Source organism: Microtus pennsylvanicus, chromosome 13 (assembly GCF_037038515.1).
Source record: "Microtus pennsylvanicus isolate mMicPen1 chromosome 13, mMicPen1.hap1, whole genome shotgun sequence".
NCBI classification, from domain to species: Eukaryota; Metazoa; Chordata; class Mammalia; order Rodentia; family Cricetidae; genus Microtus; species Microtus pennsylvanicus.
Window position 1 is genome coordinate 26,963,690 of NC_134591.1, and position 18,508 is coordinate 26,982,197.

The 18,508-nt window shown below is 42.4% G+C and overlaps 1 protein-coding gene across 1 annotated transcript; it reads right to left on the minus strand.

Annotated features, from left to right (window-relative positions):
* Window positions 1–9,274: 9,274 nt before the first annotated feature.
* Window positions 9,275–14,500, minus strand: Cdkn2b (cyclin dependent kinase inhibitor 2B). The gene is made up of 2 exons (XM_075944914.1): window positions 14,100–14,500; window positions 9,275–10,867 (listed from the first exon to the last, which is right to left on the minus strand). The coding sequence occupies exons 1-2, from the start codon at window positions 14,229–14,231 to the stop codon at window positions 10,607–10,609; spliced, it is 393 nt and encodes a 130-aa protein (XP_075801029.1). The 5' UTR covers window positions 14,232–14,500; the 3' UTR covers window positions 9,275–10,606.
* Window positions 14,501–18,508: the final 4,008 nt, after the last annotated feature.

Consider the following 18,508-nt stretch of genomic DNA (forward strand, 5'->3'; position numbering starts at 1 on the left):
CAACGAACGGGCAGTGAGTTATCTGTGAGTCATTTTGCAAACAGAATCAGTGGTAATTGGGACTTTGCTGTTTATCAGTGGCCTGAAAAAAATAATGGTCCATTTTATGTCTTTTATAAAGGAAAACAGTACTGTTTTGGATTAGCAAACTCATTCTATAGAGAGGAATAGAAAATATCCCCCTCCTCCCGCACAGTGTTTTCTTTGTCTTTCGGGTAGGGAGGACCTTTTCCTTTTTTGAGGTGTTCTGGGAATAGAACCCAGAGTTCCAGGCAAACACTCCTTCACCAAGCTGCATCTCAGCTCTCTAACTGACCAGTTTTCATTACAAATGTTATGAGCATTACACACACTCAGTCTCAAATCCACCAAGACATAAGGCAGAAGACACTGTAGGGCTGGGGAGATGGCTCAATGTCAGGACTGAACTCAGACCCTGTAATCCCACTGCTAGAGGTGAAGAAAGGGGATTCCCTGAGCAAGGTGGCTAACTGGACAAACCAAATCAGCGAGTTCTGGCTTCAAGTGAGAAACCCTACCTCAATATTTAAAGTGGAGAGATTGACCCTTGACTTCACCCATTGACCTCTCCACAGGCACGTGCACCCTCACACATACATACTGTACTTACAGATAGCGTACAAAAATATAGGGAAGTGCATGTTAGATGTTTGTGTATATTTATATATGTACACATGAGCTTTAAATCAGCCTTAAAGCTCATGTGTGTTATATATGTGCACACATATCTGTAAGCATGAGGAATATATGCACATACAGAAAAATTGGGAACACACAAATATCTCTTTAGCTGCAGAAATTTCACTTCAAATTGTTTCACTCTGTGGATCGTGGAAGTCTGGAGAAAACGTTCTTTATAACAGTATACAGTAGCAAAAGCAGAAAGAATAAACATAAAACATGATGTTTTGGTGACATTGATGTTTTCTAAAAACCATGACTCACCACAAAGGCAAGCCTTCATAGCTGTGAAAATGGGAGCGCAGTTGTATATGTGGGGAGCGGTTGCCACAGAGCCCATGACAGCAGCAGAGAGTGACTTCTAGAATACAATAATCCTACGTGTATTTTAAATGTCTGTTGGGTAGGCATGCTTAAATTACACACATGCACACAAACACTTGTATAGTTTCTGGAATGATACTTAAAATTGTTGAGTAACAGTTAGTTACTTTTGGATAGTAAGAATAGTTTAAAAGCCAAGTGTGGTGGTGCACGCTTTTAATCCCAGCACTCTGGAGGCAGAGGCAGGTGGATCTCGTGAATCTGAGGGCAGCCTGGTCTACAGAGCGAGTTCTAGGACAGCCAGGGCTACATAAAGGAAACCCTGTCTCGAAAAACAAACAAACAAACAAACAAAATAGTATAAAAGTCTGACATTTTATTTAATACTTGCTACTTTTCTGAACTATTTCAAAGTTTGCCATCAACAAGAATTATAGTAACCATCACAGATCAATTATCGTCGAGTAAACCTGGAGCTGATTAGCAAATATGAATTTTTTCCAGTGTTTTCTGAGCCTTGGGGCCTTCTGGGGCCCAATTTTTTCAAGAGAAAGAGGTTTTTGAACTTGTTGCCTTCCAGTAACTAATGGGGCCAACATCATCATGTATTATATCTATTATGTCTATATGATATAAAAAGGCTTGAAAGTAGAATGAAGTGCCATTTAATTTTTTCCCCAGAAGACAACCTTCCATTTTTCTGTTTAAGATTTAAACAGAAAAAAGCCACTGCAAATCCTAGAGTGGGCTTGCTGTGGCAACACTCGGTTTCAGTGGCTGTCCAGAGAGGGGACTAGTAAAGGTGATCAGATTGTTTCCAGCCGGGAGTACAGCATGGAGGGAAAGATCTTGGGGCATCCTAATCCCTAGTGAGGCAAGGAGCTGCGGTGCATACATTTTCCCAGTTGTCACCCTTGGAAGAAGAAACTCTTGTTACCAGTAACCTACCTACTGAGTTGTCCATTTTTGTGAATGCACTAGACTGTTACTGTTTAATTATCTCATAAACATATTATAAAATATGTAGTAGCATACAGTGAAATTATTTTCAGCCTAATGAGATACAGAGACTGGATTGAAGAATGTTATGTTTCTTGGGAGGATACAGAAAACTTTCAGGTCACTCTCTGATTTGGGAGTCCCCCGAGAGCCACTGCAAGTCCATGTTCTCTTTGAATTCTTACGCAAACATAGAGTGGAAAGCCTTGTCATGTAATCACACAAAAATTACATTTTCAGTGTACTGATATTAATTTATAATAGCTAATCCCCATATTCTATAGCATACTTGCCTGCCTAGATTATTATAAGAAACTATTTAGTTCAGGGGTCTCAGTAGAATGAAAAATACAGAAAAAGCACCAGAAAAATCAGAACTAAGAGGAACTGAGAAAGACTTAAATTGAGCCATGTATTTCTGTTGCAATGGCCTTTGTCAGATTTCTCTGTTAATTTTTCAGTGAACCAGTGCAGCAGGGGTGGTTCCGGGGTAGAACTCTCAATGTAACATTTTATAGTAACATTTTAAAGGATTCTCCTTTCTCCAGAGCACAGAGTTTCAGTGTTTTCCCTCTTGTCCCTGTCCCTTATATATCTTTGCTTAGCTCATGGCAAAAATAATTGCTAATAAGATATGGAAATAAATATTCACAAGTAAACACAGATCTATCTTCATATATATATATACAACATACATATATCACTGTAAGATATACAGAGATTCAAAAAACATAGAACTTTAGTTATGATACGAATGTAGAAAGACCCTAATCCAGTTTCCATATTTATATATAAAGGAAATTGAGATAATTAAAGCTATGTGGCTTAGCAGTCACATGTTAAATTAACTAATAACATGAAAGAGTGCTTAGTTTTTCTCCTTTTCATTCCCCTAATCTGTGCAGGAATTTCAAGTAGAATTGGAGAATTTTTTCAAACTATTGAGGTACAACTGTTATTACTTCTTTAAGTATTTGAAATTAGTTTTAATGATATAATATCCATCCATCCAGTCATGAGTAGTAATAATTGAATATTGAAATGACAGCAAATAACACTAACTTGAATTTTCATAAATTAATCAATAGTTATGCTAGTAATGGGAATATGCCCACCAAATCAGAATATGGTTGTGGCTAGATGGTCATACGCACACGGTAGCAGACCTCTTTGCATCTGGGGACACTGGCTTCTGCCATATGCAAGGCTGCTTCGGATAGATCCTGCAACTTTTGTGGATATTTAATTCTACTGCTTTGCTTTTTTTAGAGTGGTACAGTATTGGCATAGTGAAGCTTTGAGCCTGCCATGAAAAGCACCAGGATCAAAGGAAATTAGCTTATCTTTCATTTAAAAATAGTCAAAGAGTCATTGTAAAGGCAATTAAAGTCTCTGTTAACTGTTATATAAATATATACATAACTTGTTTTTATTATTTCCTGTTAAGGGCAGTTGGGAATGTATTAGTAGTATCTAGCTGAAGATAAACTGGACAATGCATTGTTCGCTGTTATATAGAGATGAAATATCTAAAAACAATCTACATAATGCTGTTCCAAATCTTTTGGGGGATTTTATGAATCTTGACCCTCTTTTGAACATCTTTTATTTCTTAGTTCAGAAATAAGTAATCAGAACCATTAGAACAGAGCAAATTTTTACAGTAAGTTACCCATTTCCTCCAATATATGCTTAGACAAAGGGGGAAAAAAGACCACCATGAGAAATGAAAGACTAAGTGAGTAAGGGATTGTAGTGGGAAGCCTGACTCCCACGTCCTCTTGGAATCAAGTGGAGAGGGTCTGTGTGTTTTGACTAATACACAGCAGTTAGTAGGTTTATTTATTCTTCTGTAGTTTTACAATGGAATGAGGAAAAAGGCTTGTGACAATAGTTAGCTGCCTTTGTTTCATGGATTTGCAAAGCCAATTGAATTTAGCAGGGCTCCATCCTGATGACCTTAGCTCCCTCACAGCACTGCTAACAAACACATCACCCAAACTGTGTGTCAGATGGCCTTGAGCCCAATTAGTTTGTGTCCAGTCCACCATTTCAGTACAACCAGGTCGTGGTTGATTTCTAAGAATGTTTTGATTTTGCTTTATACAAAAAACTAATAAAACAATGTACTACACTATTGTGGAGTTCATAAATTTTAAAAATTATTTTTAATTATATTAAGCTGTCACTGAGAATTATCCCACCATTTCTTTAAATTGGGAACGAAGTAACAGATGTCAAATATTTGTATTTTAAGAGATAATGAATTTCTGAGTCACTCTTCCTCAACTAGCAAATTCAAATACCTTGGGCCAAAAGGAATAAAGGAGAAGCTAAGGGATTTTACAGATCAAATGGAGGATTTATATTACCACTTCTGTGATTTTTCTTTGAAGCTATTATATAATAATATATCCTTAAAATTCTATTTTTGGCCATTATTGATTATTTAAATGATGGTTAGAATTATATTTTTCATTTTTATAGCTCAGTATGAAAATGAGTATTCTACAATATTTGCTCAATTTTTTCTTACAATATGTTTTGATTATGTTTTTTCCCTTCCCTAATTTCCCCTGCCCACTTTCTTACCTACCACCAACTTTATGTCTTATTTTCTCAAAAACAAACAAGTAACAAAGGCAAAAGCCCCTGAACCCACAAAAACAAAAATCAAAAACAATTAAAAGACCAATGAAACAAAACAAAAATGACAAAGCAAAAGGAAGCAGAAAGTTCACAAATATACCATTGAATTTGTGTTGTGTTGGCCTTCTGAGTATGGGACCTGCCCTGGAGGTGTGGCTGATATACCCAGTGAGACTCCATAGAAGAAAACAAATTTGCCTTAGCCAGTGGGTATCAATTGTAGGTAGCTTCCTGGTTAGCGGTGAGACCCAGTGTCCACTTCACCCTTTTAGTGCTTCAGCTTGTAGATGCTGCCGCAGTCTGAGTCCATAGGTCTATCAATCATGTTGTGTTTCCTTGATGTCATCCATCCCCCAGGCTCTTAAAATCTTTCTGCCTCCTCTTCCAGGTAGCTCCCTGAGCTCTGTGGGGAGGGGTTTGATAATGACACCTCATTCAGGACTGGGTGCTTCAAAATCTCTCAGCACCTTGTTGTGGACCTCTGTGTTAGTTCCCATGTGCAGGGAACCTTCACTGATGTGGTTCAGCAAGCAGTGTGTCATTAGGAGTCATTTTATTGCTGCTTCTTTAGCAGAGTAATGCTAGTGGGTTTTCCCCTTGACTGTGACTTGTTCTTGCTCTAGATTCTCGGCCACTTTAGCAGTGCCAGGTATGGGTTCCATTTGATGGAGAGAGCAACAACTTATTCTTCACCTTAGAAGGAATATCTATGCAGCTTTTGTTTCACATCCTAAATTTTTCATTTCAATTTGGAATTTCTGTAGTGAAATATTTTCTGTTTCTGTTTTCATGTCTTGAGATGTTTTTATTCATTCAGCTGTTTGTGTTTTTACAGTCTTCATTAAGGTATCCATTCATGCCCTCTTTAAGGGATTTGGACATACTCATAATTGCCATTTTGAGGTTCTTATGTGCTTCAGCTAAACTGAACTTCTCAGAGCCTGTTGCAATATGGTCACTGACTTCTGGAGGAGGCATACTGTCTTGGGTGTTCATGTTTGTGCTTTGGTACTTGGATCTAAACATCTGGAGTTACGATGTCGGAGGTGTTCTGTGGTGTAGCTATTTGGTCTTGTCTTTGTTGACTGATTGTTCCCCTCTTTGGCTGCTATTGTCCACTATGGATCTTAGGCAAATGTGATGACTGGGATTTCCTGTGAGAGTGTCTTCGTGGGTCGGTGAAGGACACAAAGGAGTGCTTGATGGGCTGGGAGAGAAGACTGAGAGGGGCACCAAAGGTGGAGTCTTCAGGGAGCGGAGTTAGGATGGGAGGAAGTCCTGCAGGCAGGCTGCTACAGGAGTAGAGTAACCATGGAAAGGAGAATGGAGGCCAGGGAGGTGGAGAAAATTCTCTCCCTGGATCTCAGATCGATGTGGCCACTGGGGGTCTTCGGTAGACAGTGTAGCTGCAGGTCGGTGACTGACAGAAAAGGATGGAGGTGAGCTAGGAGGGAAGGCTGAGAGGCTAGGCAGGAAAGAGTTAAGGGGACTCTGGGGCCTCACCAAGAGGTGGAATCCCCAGGGAGTGGAGCTAGGATGGGGGAGGACTTAGCAAGTCTCTTTAGACAGAGATGAAAGATTTCTGTTGATACTTTTGAGCTTTTTGGGGGGAGTTAGTCTCTGAAAGCTAGTACAAATCATGTTTAATACGTTTACACTTCTGAGATTTTATATGAGAAGAGCCACCCCCAGAAGGTAAAAGAAAGATCATGTATTTCTGCACTTTAGAAAAATACCCGTTTATCCATGTATCATTCATGATTTGAAGACAGAATGGTATACAAATGGGAATAATGGGAACAAAAATGTAGTCATTGTGGTAGGAACTGTCTGCTGTTTTCTGTTGTAGCACATTAAAATCTGCACACTCTACTGTATTTACCACAATACTTACTAGAATTAAAGACAAAAGCAAAACAAACATTTTCCTCTACTCTGAAGTTTTGTGACATGCCTCCCGTCTGTGAGTGGTATTTAAATATCTGCTTTGGTGAGTTCCAGAGTCTTCACATATGGGAGGGCTTGTGGCCTTTGTGTTTCCCTTAGCCTAGTTCTGCTTGTGATGATGAATGTGTTGACTAGCTTGATTCAGCCATTCCCCACTGTGTTCAGGAATCCTAACTTTTTTTTTTTTTTTGATTTTCGAGACAGGGTTTCTCTGTAGCTTTTGGTTCCTGTCCTGGAACTGGCTCTTCTAGACCAGGCTGGCCTCGGACTCACAGAGATTCGCCTGCCTCTGCCTCCCAAGTGCTGGGATTAAATGCATGCGCCACCACCGCCTGGCTAGGAATCCTAACATTTTGTACTCTACAAATGCATATGATTATGAGTTAAACTTATAATACAAACTGTAAAGGGAAATGTAGAATATCTTTTACACACATGGAGGACTTTATTATTCCTTGAAACTTGATTTTCTGAGTAAGCATTGATATTTGTAATCTAGTATGTAGCAATCATAAGTTTTACTCCCCCCACCTTGAATAATAATTATTTACAATTACCTTTCTGTTCATTGGGCCAACTACATCTCAGAGGCTGCACGATGCTCAGGTACAAAAACCAGCAAGATCCAGTTTTGTCATCAGGGTCAACTCACTACCACCAGAGATGGAAGATCAGCCACTATTATGTGGTTTAGTTCTATGCTAGAGGATCGTGCAGATCATCACAAAGGAGTGATTCAGGAGGCCAGGCAGTGGTGGAGAACACCTTTAATCCCAGCACTCAGGAGGCAGAGGCAGGCAGGCAGATCTCTGTGAGTTCCAGGCCGACCTGGTCTACAAGAGAGAGCTTCAGGACAGGCTCCCTAGTCAGCAATAGGTCATCAGCTAATGAGGGAGCTCCCTGAGGATCTGTTTTTTTTTTTTTAACTTATTTTTACTTTATATGTATTGGTGTTCTGCCTGCATATCTGACTGTGTGAGGTGTCAGATACTCTGGAACTGGAATTACAGACAGCTCTGAGCAGCCATGTGGTTGCTGGGAATTGATCCCAGGTCCTTTGAGAGCAGCCAGTGCTCTTAACCACTGAGCCATCTCATTACCCACAAGGATTTGTTCTTTCAGCAGAGCTGAGCAACACACATAAAGGATGAGTGGGTCCATAACAAAGAGCTTGAGAGAAAGCCTTGTGTAAAGTCATGGGTATGAAGGGTAATGAGATGGCACCTGCAGAATGAGCCTCTGCTATCCTTTAACTGTGTCTCCTCAAGCAGTGGTTTCAACTTAACCAGTGGTCTGTGCTGAGTAGTGCTGGAAACCAAGGGACCACTGTGCTGGGTAGTTCTTGTGAATTAGAGTCACCTGGAAAGAGGACACCTCAACTGGGGAGTGCCTCTATCGGATAGGCCTGTGTGCAAATCTTTGATTATTTTCATGGTTATTGGTTCATGTGGGAGGACCCAGCCCACTGTGGGTGGTGCCTCTCCAGGTATGGTGGTCCTGGTTTCTATGAGAAAGCAAGATGATCAAGTGCAGAGGAACATGCCAATAAGCACCTTCCTCTGTGGTCTCTGCTTTACTTCCTGCCTTGATTTCCTGGCTTAGCTTTTCTTGCTGGAGTCAAACAAACCCCTTCCTTCCCCAAGTTGCTTATGGTCAGTGTTTGTCCCAGCAGCAGAATGAGACTAGAACAGGCTCCTCCCTAATGAGTTAATTAATGGGAGCTGCCCAACTGCTTGAGACTTAGCCCTCTCAGGGGTGGGAGGGTCTTCCACATGATGATGTAGCAAGAAACCCACAGAAGGTGTGGCCTCTGGATGCCAGACTTGCAAATCTGTTCCCCAAGCCAAAATAAATTCCATTATTTGTAAACTTTCAAAGATCCACATTTGGGGACCAAATCAACTTACTTTTGCACATCATGGAAGGTTTAAGTGTGGAAGGAACAAATGTGTTTTAAAGCATGCCTAGTGAAAACTGAATCGATAAACATGTTTCCCTTCCCTGAGAAGATGGGGTCTAGTTCTCAATTCATCTTTGGTAATGTGCTAATTTGGAAAATAAGGAATTGATAGGGGAGTTTGTGTACCTAGTTAAAAGGCACCCCTCCTTGTCTCTACTCTCAAATGAAGTTTTCTAGTTCCTCTTCTCTATTTTGGGTGAATATTTACTATAGACATCTAGAAGCATAAAATACAAATCTTACATTTTTTACTATAAGTAAGCATATTTTAAAAATAGGTTTATTATAAAGGATAGAAGCCGTGAGCACTTTTGAATCTTTTAACATTTGTGAGTTAGTGGTAAGCCCATGGAAATACATTAATTTTCTAAAAATTTGTGTGAACATTTGAGTGCCTGCCATGTATATGTGCCTGTGGAGGTCATAATATTCTGGACCTGATATGGTTGCTGGGAACTAAATGGGTCCTCTAGAGGAACAACAATGGCTCTTAATCACTGAGACCTCGTTCCAGGCCCCAGATTTATTTTAGCTTTTTAAAAAATTGTGTGTGTGTGGGGGGGCATGAATGAAGGTGCCTGTGGAGGCAGAGGTGTTGAACTTCCTTGGTGCTGGACTTGTGCATGGTTTTGAGCCACCTCACCTGAGTGCTCTGGAAATACACTTGAACGCCAGATTATTCACATCTTGGGAGTCTCTCTATACTGCTTATTCTTTATTAAAACAAGGATGAATCAATCATTTCAATGCTGTAATGAACCAAGCCAAATGGAAGCCCCACAGAGTGTATCCACAGTTTGTTCAGTAGACAAGCAAGGCAGCTCACAAGCTTGTCGTTTAATTTCAGTAAGTTCATACCCTACCTCTTTGTCCTAAATTCTAGGAGATAGCCCACTGAAGCTGGCTAGAACAGGTACATGTGCCATTTAAAAGGGCACCTAGAATAGCCCCCCTGAGACACTCACTATACAGGAAGCAAAGATCAGAGAAATAAACAGGTCAAGGACAAAAGCAGAGTGTGCATTGCCACTAGGAGTTGCCACATGTCATAGTTTGACTAAGACACTGTATTACAGAAGGGATGCCTGCTACAAGCCCAGTACTTAGGGGGCTAAGGCAGGGGTGCCCTGACTTGAGGTTAGCTTGAGCTACAGCGGAAAGTGCTGCCTTAAAAAAGAAGGAAAAAAAGGAAGGGAAAAAAACCAACCATAGAATAACAAGCTGCACCTCAGTCTCACCTCTGCTGAGGACCGGAAGTTACACTGTTAAAAGCATAACTCATTAAATACACTGTTACTAAAGAATTCAAATGTAGGAAACGCCTACCTAAAGGGGTTCTTAAGCTATTTTACATAGAACAAGTTGCTACATATGAATTCACCACTGGACTTTGTGTAGGGTGAGTCTGTCAGGAACCAGAGCATCAAGCCACCGTGGTTCACAGAGTTCAACAGAGATCTGCCTTCATCTTCTTACACTATCTTCCAGGTGGAGCTGGGGGCGAGTCCTCAGTTTCAACAGAATGCCATTTTGCAGGTGAATCACCATGGGCACATCACAGCGCTTAAAGCCCCAGGTGCACTTTGGTGGTATCCATCTAGACTCCAGGGTTCCCCTCTAGCCTGTGAACCATCTAGATGCATTTGGAGTTCACCTGGGGAGGTACTGACAGCTCCCTCCCAAATGTCTTCAATTCCCCCTTCCCACTGCAACATCATATTGTGGAGATTCAAGAACTTCCCTTGTTATTTTACACCACACCCTGAAGGGTAACGAGCTCCCCCCGGGAACTTCACACAGTATGAAATCGAATTGGTGATCCCTTTGGCTTCAGGGTGAGGGCAGAGGACCAGATCCAGATGCAAGAAAACACTTAGGGAGTTAATTCTGATTGGCTTTGCCGTCCTGGGTAGGCTTTGAGTTTTGGAGTCTTGCAGGTTGTACACAGCTCCCTTCATGCTTGCAGTCTGCCTACACGGTGCTGGGGTGAGAAAAAGTCCTTGCGGGAGGCTGAGGAACCTGGCATCAGTCTCCACTGGCAGCATGCAGATACCTCGCAATATCCCGGTGGCCCTGCTCTTCAGCCAGGTCCACCGGCAGGCGGCCCCAGGCGTCACACACATCCAGCTGCGCCCCTGCCTTGTGCAGCATCACCAGTGTGTCCAGGAAGCCCTCCCGAGCGGCATCGTGCACAGGTCTGGTGAGAGTGGCAGGATCGGCGCAGTTGGGTTCCGCTCCGTGGAGCAGCAGCAACTCTGCCACCTGGGCGCTGCCCATCATCATGACCTGGGGTGGGGGGGGGGGAAGAGAGTGCTCAGGGTGAGTCTGGATAGTGGGGGGGGGGCACACGTAGAGCCAGCCCAGCGAAGGAGCTGGCAAACCTCAGGTGTCTGGTTTCTCATTTGCCTGTGTAATTCACTCCCGCTGTAGTTTAGGCTGAACTCAAAATAGATTCGATTTTATTCTCTACAGGTCAAGTAACAGGAAAGGGCAGACAAATTGTTTATTTGTAATATGGAATACTGGGCTAGAGGGATTTATCTTAAGTGACTTCTTAGCTCAGTTTGAACCGGGCTTTTTATTTGTTTTTCATTTGTCCCTTTATTGAAAAAGGACTTTTTTCCTTCACATAATTTATCCTGATTGTTTTCCCTCCTTCTACTCCTCCTAGCCCCTCCCTACCTCCCTTCATCCAGACTAATGCCCTTTCTATCTCTTGTTTTAAAAAAATCCAGGCTACTAAGGGATAATAATAACAAAATAAAATATAACAAAACAAAAACTAGTATGTTGGAAATTGGACCAAACAAACAGAAGGGAAAGAGCCCAAGAGAAGGCACAAGACTCAGAGACCCACACAGGAGCCTTAAAAATACTAAGCCTGAAGCCAAACATACACAGAGGACCTGCTGCAGACCCATGCAGGCCCAGTGCATGCTGCCTCAGTCTCCCTGAGCTCATATGAGCTTTGCTCCGCTCCTACGGGTTTCCTGATCTCTGAGGGGGAGGGATTTGGTGGAAACACTGACATGAGGTCTCTCCCACTCAGCATAGTGTCTGTCTGTGGGTCTCTGTATTTGTTCCCACCTGCAGCAGGAGGAAGCTTTTCTGGTGATGGCCGAGCAAGGCACTGATCTATGAGTACAGTAGGATGTCAGTATGAGTCATTTTAGTGCTTTTTTTTTTAAACAGTACTATTTGGTGTCCCCCCCTAGGACCCGGGACTTTTTAGTTCTGGTTTTTGGTTGCCCAAGAAGTGTTGGAGATGGGTTCCGTCTTGTGGAGTGAGCCTTTAGTCAAATCAGGTATTGGTTGATTACTTCCCAGCATTGCATAACTTGCAGGCAGGATACCAGAGCCAAGCTTGATAACGTTTTATGTTGTTTTTTAGACTGCTTTCTTTATCGCTCTAGGTCTAACCGTATATGCTTGTTGGTTTGTCAACTTGACACAAGCTAGTCATTTGGGAAGAGGAACTTCCGCTGGGAAAAGCCTCCCTCAGATTGGCCTGTGTAGGCAAGTCTGTGGGACATTTTCTTAACTCATGATAGATATGGGGAGGGTCCAGTCTACTCTAGGTGTACCCCACCCATAGGTGGCCCTGGAAGATGTCAGAAAGGTGGCTGAACTGGAGCCTGCGAAGCAAATCAGGAAGCAGTTCTTCAGTTCCAGCCTGGACTTCTATGGTGATGCAATGTAGCATCTAAGCAAATAACCCCCTCTCTCTCCAGGTTTCTTTTGGTCATGATTATCAGCGCAGCAACAGAAAGCAAACTGAGGCACCATGTAAAATAGGTACTCACTGTTGCTTATTCTGTTTTGGAAGTTAGAGCAGTGCTTTAGAGGAGGAAACAACACACAAGTCAGTTTAAAAAAGGTTTTGCTCTTTCTGTGTCAAATGTCTGCGCTCACAAACTGTACTCTGATCATTTAAGCTAGAAGTGGAGATCAGAGGAAAGTTACCATGTTCCAAGCTTCTTATACATTACAGAAACAAATTATTTGTTGTAAATGTTTAGCATCTTATAATATCTTAAACCTAGTGTGACATACAGTGGAAAGTTTAGAGCAATCTATTGTAATATGAAATTGACATTCATTTACATTGTATGAAAATTTAATGCTAAGAAGTATTTTTCTATATAAAAAGACTATAAAAAGCTTGACTTGGTAGCAATTAAATCACAAAGATGCATATGTTAGGGAAAAAATGATGTTTTGGAGATGTGATCCTATAGTAGCTATTTTGTAGCTATGCAAATATTAATAATAAAACAATTTTAGGTATCTAATTGTCCTAAACATTTGGTCTATGGGCTTAGAAATTTACATGTAGCGAGAGGCAGTGGTCATGTGTCAGTTTTTATCACATGAACATTAGAAACATTCCTTCCTTCAAGAAATATACTAATCTTATTATTTCTTTTAGTGAGGTAAAGGCTATGTTTACAGTCACAAAAGGAAGGTTTAAAAGTTCTCGGTACAGAAAATAAGATTATAAGAAAATCTTTTCTATAAGGTCTTTATAATCACTTTATAATGTTTTTGTTGATTTAAAATATTCTTTTGTTAAACACTTTTTTCCCCTAAAATTTCAAGAGGGATGAATACTTATTTTCTTAAAAATCCACACTATTAATAAGAGCCTTTGTTTCCTTAGTTCCAGAGAGGGATGGAGGTGAACAACAAAGGCTGCTATAATAATCAACAGACTACAAAACCATTGTGTTCGATCGTCAAGAAATAAAGTCAACACTAATCAAAGCAGGATTAGTAAACACTGAACAAATTAAGAGAAAGTTTAGGGAACCGAACTGCCTTGCCATTAATTCTGAAAGGACCCAACAATTCTGTAGGGAGCGCTTTGCCTGTTCGCATTAAACAGTGAAAAACTACACCATATCACTGCCCGCATACAGGAAATTAAGCGCTGGGTTTGGGAAATCCTTAGTCCTGTGAATGCGTTTTGGTTTTTGAGGAGAAAAAAAAAAGAAAATATCCATGCCATTGTTTACAAGTTTTCAGTGAATGCTCTCCTTCCATACTACAATTTTGTGAAATTCCTTGAATCCAGGCCGTGTAACTGGTAATCTATCTACGCATCTTTATCGTGTCGTCCTCTGTCTGACCCTTCCTTTCCCACTTCGCTCCCCGAATGTCGGCCTTGTAGCTGTAATTGTAAGATGGCAGAATAAATATTGGTATTTTCCCACCAATACAAAGATGGGGAGGCTGGGGACGTTGCTTAAGGGTAGCGCACTTGCCCGCCCAGCATGTACGGAGTCGCGGGTTCCAGACCCAGCATCTCAAAACGAAGAAAAAGCCACACAAATGCGGTGTGTTTTTTCGATTATTTTTGTTTTTCAGAGCTTCTGCTCTTTCAAAACCTGCCTCCCCTTGGGCCGCACACGTCCAGCACCAGCCAGCTGCCCAGGTGGTGCGCGGTCACAACTCGCAGCCGCGGAGGGCACTGTGCTCGTGCGCCCCCTGCCGGCGAGGCCCCGGGGTCCCCTGCTACCTGAATTGGGCGCCTCCCGAAGCGGTTGACGGCGTTGGGATCCGCGCCGGCTTCCAGGAGCTGCCGCACCGTCTCCACCTGCCCCCGCGCGGCGGCGGTGGCCAGGCCCGCGTCACTGCCGCCGCCCAGCATGCCCTTGTCCTCTTCTTGCAGCCCCGACTCGGAGCGGCAAGGATGGTCCTCCGCTGGCAGAGATTGCAGCACCCTGGTCGGTGAGCGACTCCTCCGCTTCCCGGGGGGGGGGGTCCAGCAGCTTCTGTGTCTGTCCTGGGAGCGCACGGGCTCTAGCGCCAGCGCCTGGGAACCGCACGGCCCGCACAGGCGACCAGGGCGCGGTGGGGAGCCCGCGGGCAATGAGCAGCGGCTGGCGATCTGCACCGCCGCCGGCCCCGCCCCCTCAGACCACGCCCCTCGTCCAACACCGCCCACTTCTTGAGGTCCTAGAGGCATGCGCAGAAGAGTGAGCTCTTGAGTTCGCAACACGGTGGGTTGGCTATTTTTGAAAAAGCTGAGTGTCTGTACCCAGCAGGCGGAGCAGAGGCGTTTATTTAGTCCAGGCCTGCGGGTTTCGCTCTGGAGACGTTAATCGTTCCCTTGCAATCGAGGTCGAAAGAAAGTCTTTAGGAAAAAAAAAAAGTCCCACTTTCTGAAGACATCTGAAAGTGACAGCATCTGTCATGCGAGGCTAGTTCATCTCTAGGTGGTATCTGAATTTAACGAGTTTCACACCTTGCGACAGATAGAGCAATTTTCTGTTGGCCATGCCTTACTATTTAGTCAGCCAGAAAAAAAAATAGTAAAACATTCCAAGAATCCTGTTTTGCGTGTTTTTACTTTTTTTTCCCCTTTGAGCTGTAGTTGTAATTCTGAAGTTAAAATAATAATGTTTCAGAGACAGAGATAACGTCACACATACAAAAGTAGGTCTTAAAAATAAGATCTCTGGACGTGGGTTTAGCTACTTTGGGAAGCTGTGACAGGAGGGTCCCTGGAATCCGGAAGTTCAAAGACCACCAGTGTGTAACTAGCCAGGCCTCTTTCTACAACCCCGAAGGTCCGGTTCCACGTGTCCACCTTATAACTTAGTTTGCCCTCTTACCTGTTTTAACCCACCTCAGCCAGTATTTGATTTTTAGTTATCATGTGTAATAAAGGGCATTTACGCAGGAATAATGAAACAATAAAACACGGGCGTGGTGCTGGGCCTGTCATTAAACAGGCTGAACCTGTCATTAAGCCCTTCTCTGAAGATGTAAAGATCAAGTGCTGCACTTCCCCCTAATCTTCCTAGGGGAGTTGGGACGAACATACCGTTTTACAGATTTAAAATGTTACAACTGATGCTGCAGTGAAAATTGGAAGAGAGCCACAAGCTGTATGCCTGTTGCCAAACAGCTCTGGGGAGATAGATGCGTGAGGATGACTGGGCAGTTCTTATTTCCAAAACAGGTTCAGAGTGCTGATGAGGACAGCCCTCAAGGGAGGCTGTTTTATTTTTAAAAAGCAAAGGCTTCAGAACCCACCTTCTGGTACCCGTTTGTGAGATTCCCCGTGAAGTAGTATTTGTTGATGGCTGCTTAACTCTTAGTCTTCGGCAGGGAAGAAAGTCTCCTTCTGGATGAGACGTGCATAAACTGTTTCTGTTTTTTCTTGGGAACCAGCCCCAAATATATTTGCTGTCACAGGTGTTCCCCAGGTAGAATGGGAGAGAGGAAGATAGTGGGAAATCTGAGCTGCTGGAATGAATGGCACTGGTGTTTGCTACCAAGTGGAAATACTAAACCAGCAGGTTGATATTAATGGGTGTGATTCTGTCTCTGCCCCTCCCACTCCCCCAACACTGTGGTGACGGCTGTGAGCCAGACAATGCTCATCGTTTTTATGCAGATGCTATGATTTTGAGCTCAGATTCTCATGTTTATGCCACAAGCTCTTTTACCCACGGAATCATCTTTCTAGCCCCAGGAGTCTGTCTTTTAAGGATGTTGTAGGGACTATTTTTTTCTAATGGATCCAGTAATTAAATTTAGTTAATATACTTTTATTGACTATTGACTATGTTCTATATTTTAACTTTTAATATGGATACATTTTAATATACATATATATTTTTTTTACCGAGGTATTTTGGTATTAAGAAAGAGAGGAGTTTAACTCTGGACGAAGGTTCAGGGAACGTTTTAGAGGAGTTTTATTGAAGAGAGTCTTTATCTGTTTGCGTAATTATTTTAGTACTGGCTACTGAACCCAGGGCCTTTCGCATACTAGGCTGCATCTCCAGCATGTGCTGAAGTTGTTAAAATAGTCGCCACAATCACATTACTTCATGTAATCCGTGAGCTTTGGACTTCTTAGAAGCTTGCAAAGAAAAGGTACTTTGAACCAATTTCTAAGCTACTTTCTGTATAGTTAACGTTTCTGGGGATTAAACCATTTATAAATAAGAAAATAAAAAGAATTGTTTTCCTTTAAAGGGAACACAAGAAAATCACAGTAATACAGGAAAAAAGCAAATGAGCAGAATGATTGAGAATTTTTCCATGAGGAAGAAATGGGAGCTTTGCTCATCCAGAGGAAGGAAAAGCATTTGGGGTAGGGGCAACGCTTGCGGAGCGCGCTATTGCAATTACCAGCACCAAGGACAGCGCCAGCCCGTCTCGCCAGTCTGGGTGGTCCTTACCGGTAGCAAACAGAACTCGAAGGACGCCAATCTCGACGGTTTATTGCCACCCCCGCCCCCACCTGGAATTTCAGCATCTGGGAGGCTGTGGCAGGAGGATTGTGGCAAGTTTGAGGCCAGCCTGGACTACAGGGCAAGACCTTGTTTTAAAAGCACAAACAAGACAACAGGAAACATCCTATGAGGAAACTCGATGGGCTTTCCCCCTAAAAACCTGCTCAACTTGTTTCCCATATATTATTGTGTTATTTACTATTATCTCTATAAAGAATAATATTCACTGATTTGAAAGAAAAAAACAAACACTCATTCTGTTTCCTGTTCCAAGTGCTTTCAAAGCAGTATTACATTCCACCTCCATAAAACTCCTATGTAACATACACTCCTTTTGCAATTTTCCAGATAAGACAAAATTAATCAGAGAAATAAGTAACTTGCATATTACCTAATCACAGAGGTGGGATCTAACCTGTGTGGCTTCAGAGCCTCTGCCCTTTACACTAGGTAGTATAGGGCAGCACCTGTGGTAGGCTCAACAGGAAAGAAGCAGGAACATGGTCAGCAATTATTTTCCAAACTATATTTTTTTTCAGGTAGCTCACACCATAGCACACCCTTATTATAAGACTTGAGTGATGGTATTTCATATGTAAGACTTATATGTTAATGTGTTTGTCTTGGACAACAGAGTGAGATAATTAGGCATTTTATCTGTCCCTGGAGCCCAGCTGCCTTCAGGATGAAGGACAACCTCATGTTTGTGACTCAGACCCAGCGAGAGATGAAGCAGGGTTGAAACATAGCTTCAGCGGAAGGGTTTCAGCCATATCCTGGTCGAGCGAGTGCTCACACTTGAGGAGGAAGACAAGCCAAATGATAAACTGGCTGGGTAAAAGTGGTTCCAGTATTGTCTATCATGCAGGTCACTGAGGTGTTGATGTTACAGTGTGTGACACTGGATACGAACTCACTATGAAAGTGGGAATGGAATTAGGTAAGTGGCCGAGAAAAGTAGTGACAAAACGGTGTCATCTGTGTGTCCAAGTACAGTGCTTCCTAGTGAGGCGAGAAGGAAATACAGAATCATTTCTGGGACTCTTCAAATTATATACAACCCATCTCCTCTTCAGAAGGCTTAATTTCTCTATTCCATTAGTTGGTAATAATTATTACAGGATTCACATATCCCACTTTGTGGGTTTTTTTTTTATGTCATCATGTTCTTCTTTCTTCCTTCCCTTCTCTTCTTATCCTGGGCTTTTGAGACAGGGTCTTACAAAGTTGCTCAGTCTGGCCTTGAACTTTGCCCTCCCGTCTCAGCCTCCTAAGTGCTGAGCTTATAGGCATGCACCCATCACTGGTTTCTCTGGTCCTCTCTCTTATTGTTAGGGGATTGAGGAACAGTGGTATCTTTATTGTCTTTATTTTGCAGGGGGACTATCTCGAAAGAGGACCTGCTCTTCACCACTGCTTGGTCATCATCATCCAAGAAAGTCAGGACAAACACTAAAGTGTTTTCCGACGCACTCGTAAGTTTTCAAGGTGATGAGTTATCTCTAGCATATTCTGAAAATGATTAATGGTTTGAAGATTGTTATAGATTTAATTAGTTTGTTTCAATCCTGTAGAATTTTTGCTGATGTGTGAGCTCTGTTGTTGGTCCTTTGTATGTTGGTTCCTGAATTCTTTTGGCATGACGCCAATGGTCTTGCTCAAAATCTCTAACTTC

Excerpts from the sequence above, each read along its gene's own strand:
- Cdkn2b (XM_075944914.1), bottom strand. The coding sequence starts at position 14,231 with ATGCTGGGCGGCGGCAGTGACGCGGGCCTGGCCACCGCCGCCGCGCGG. Across the intron at positions 10,868-14,099 it reads TCGGGAGGCGCCCAATTCAG|GTCATGATGATGGGCAGCGC; the intron begins GTAGCAGGGGAC and ends CCCCCACCCCAG.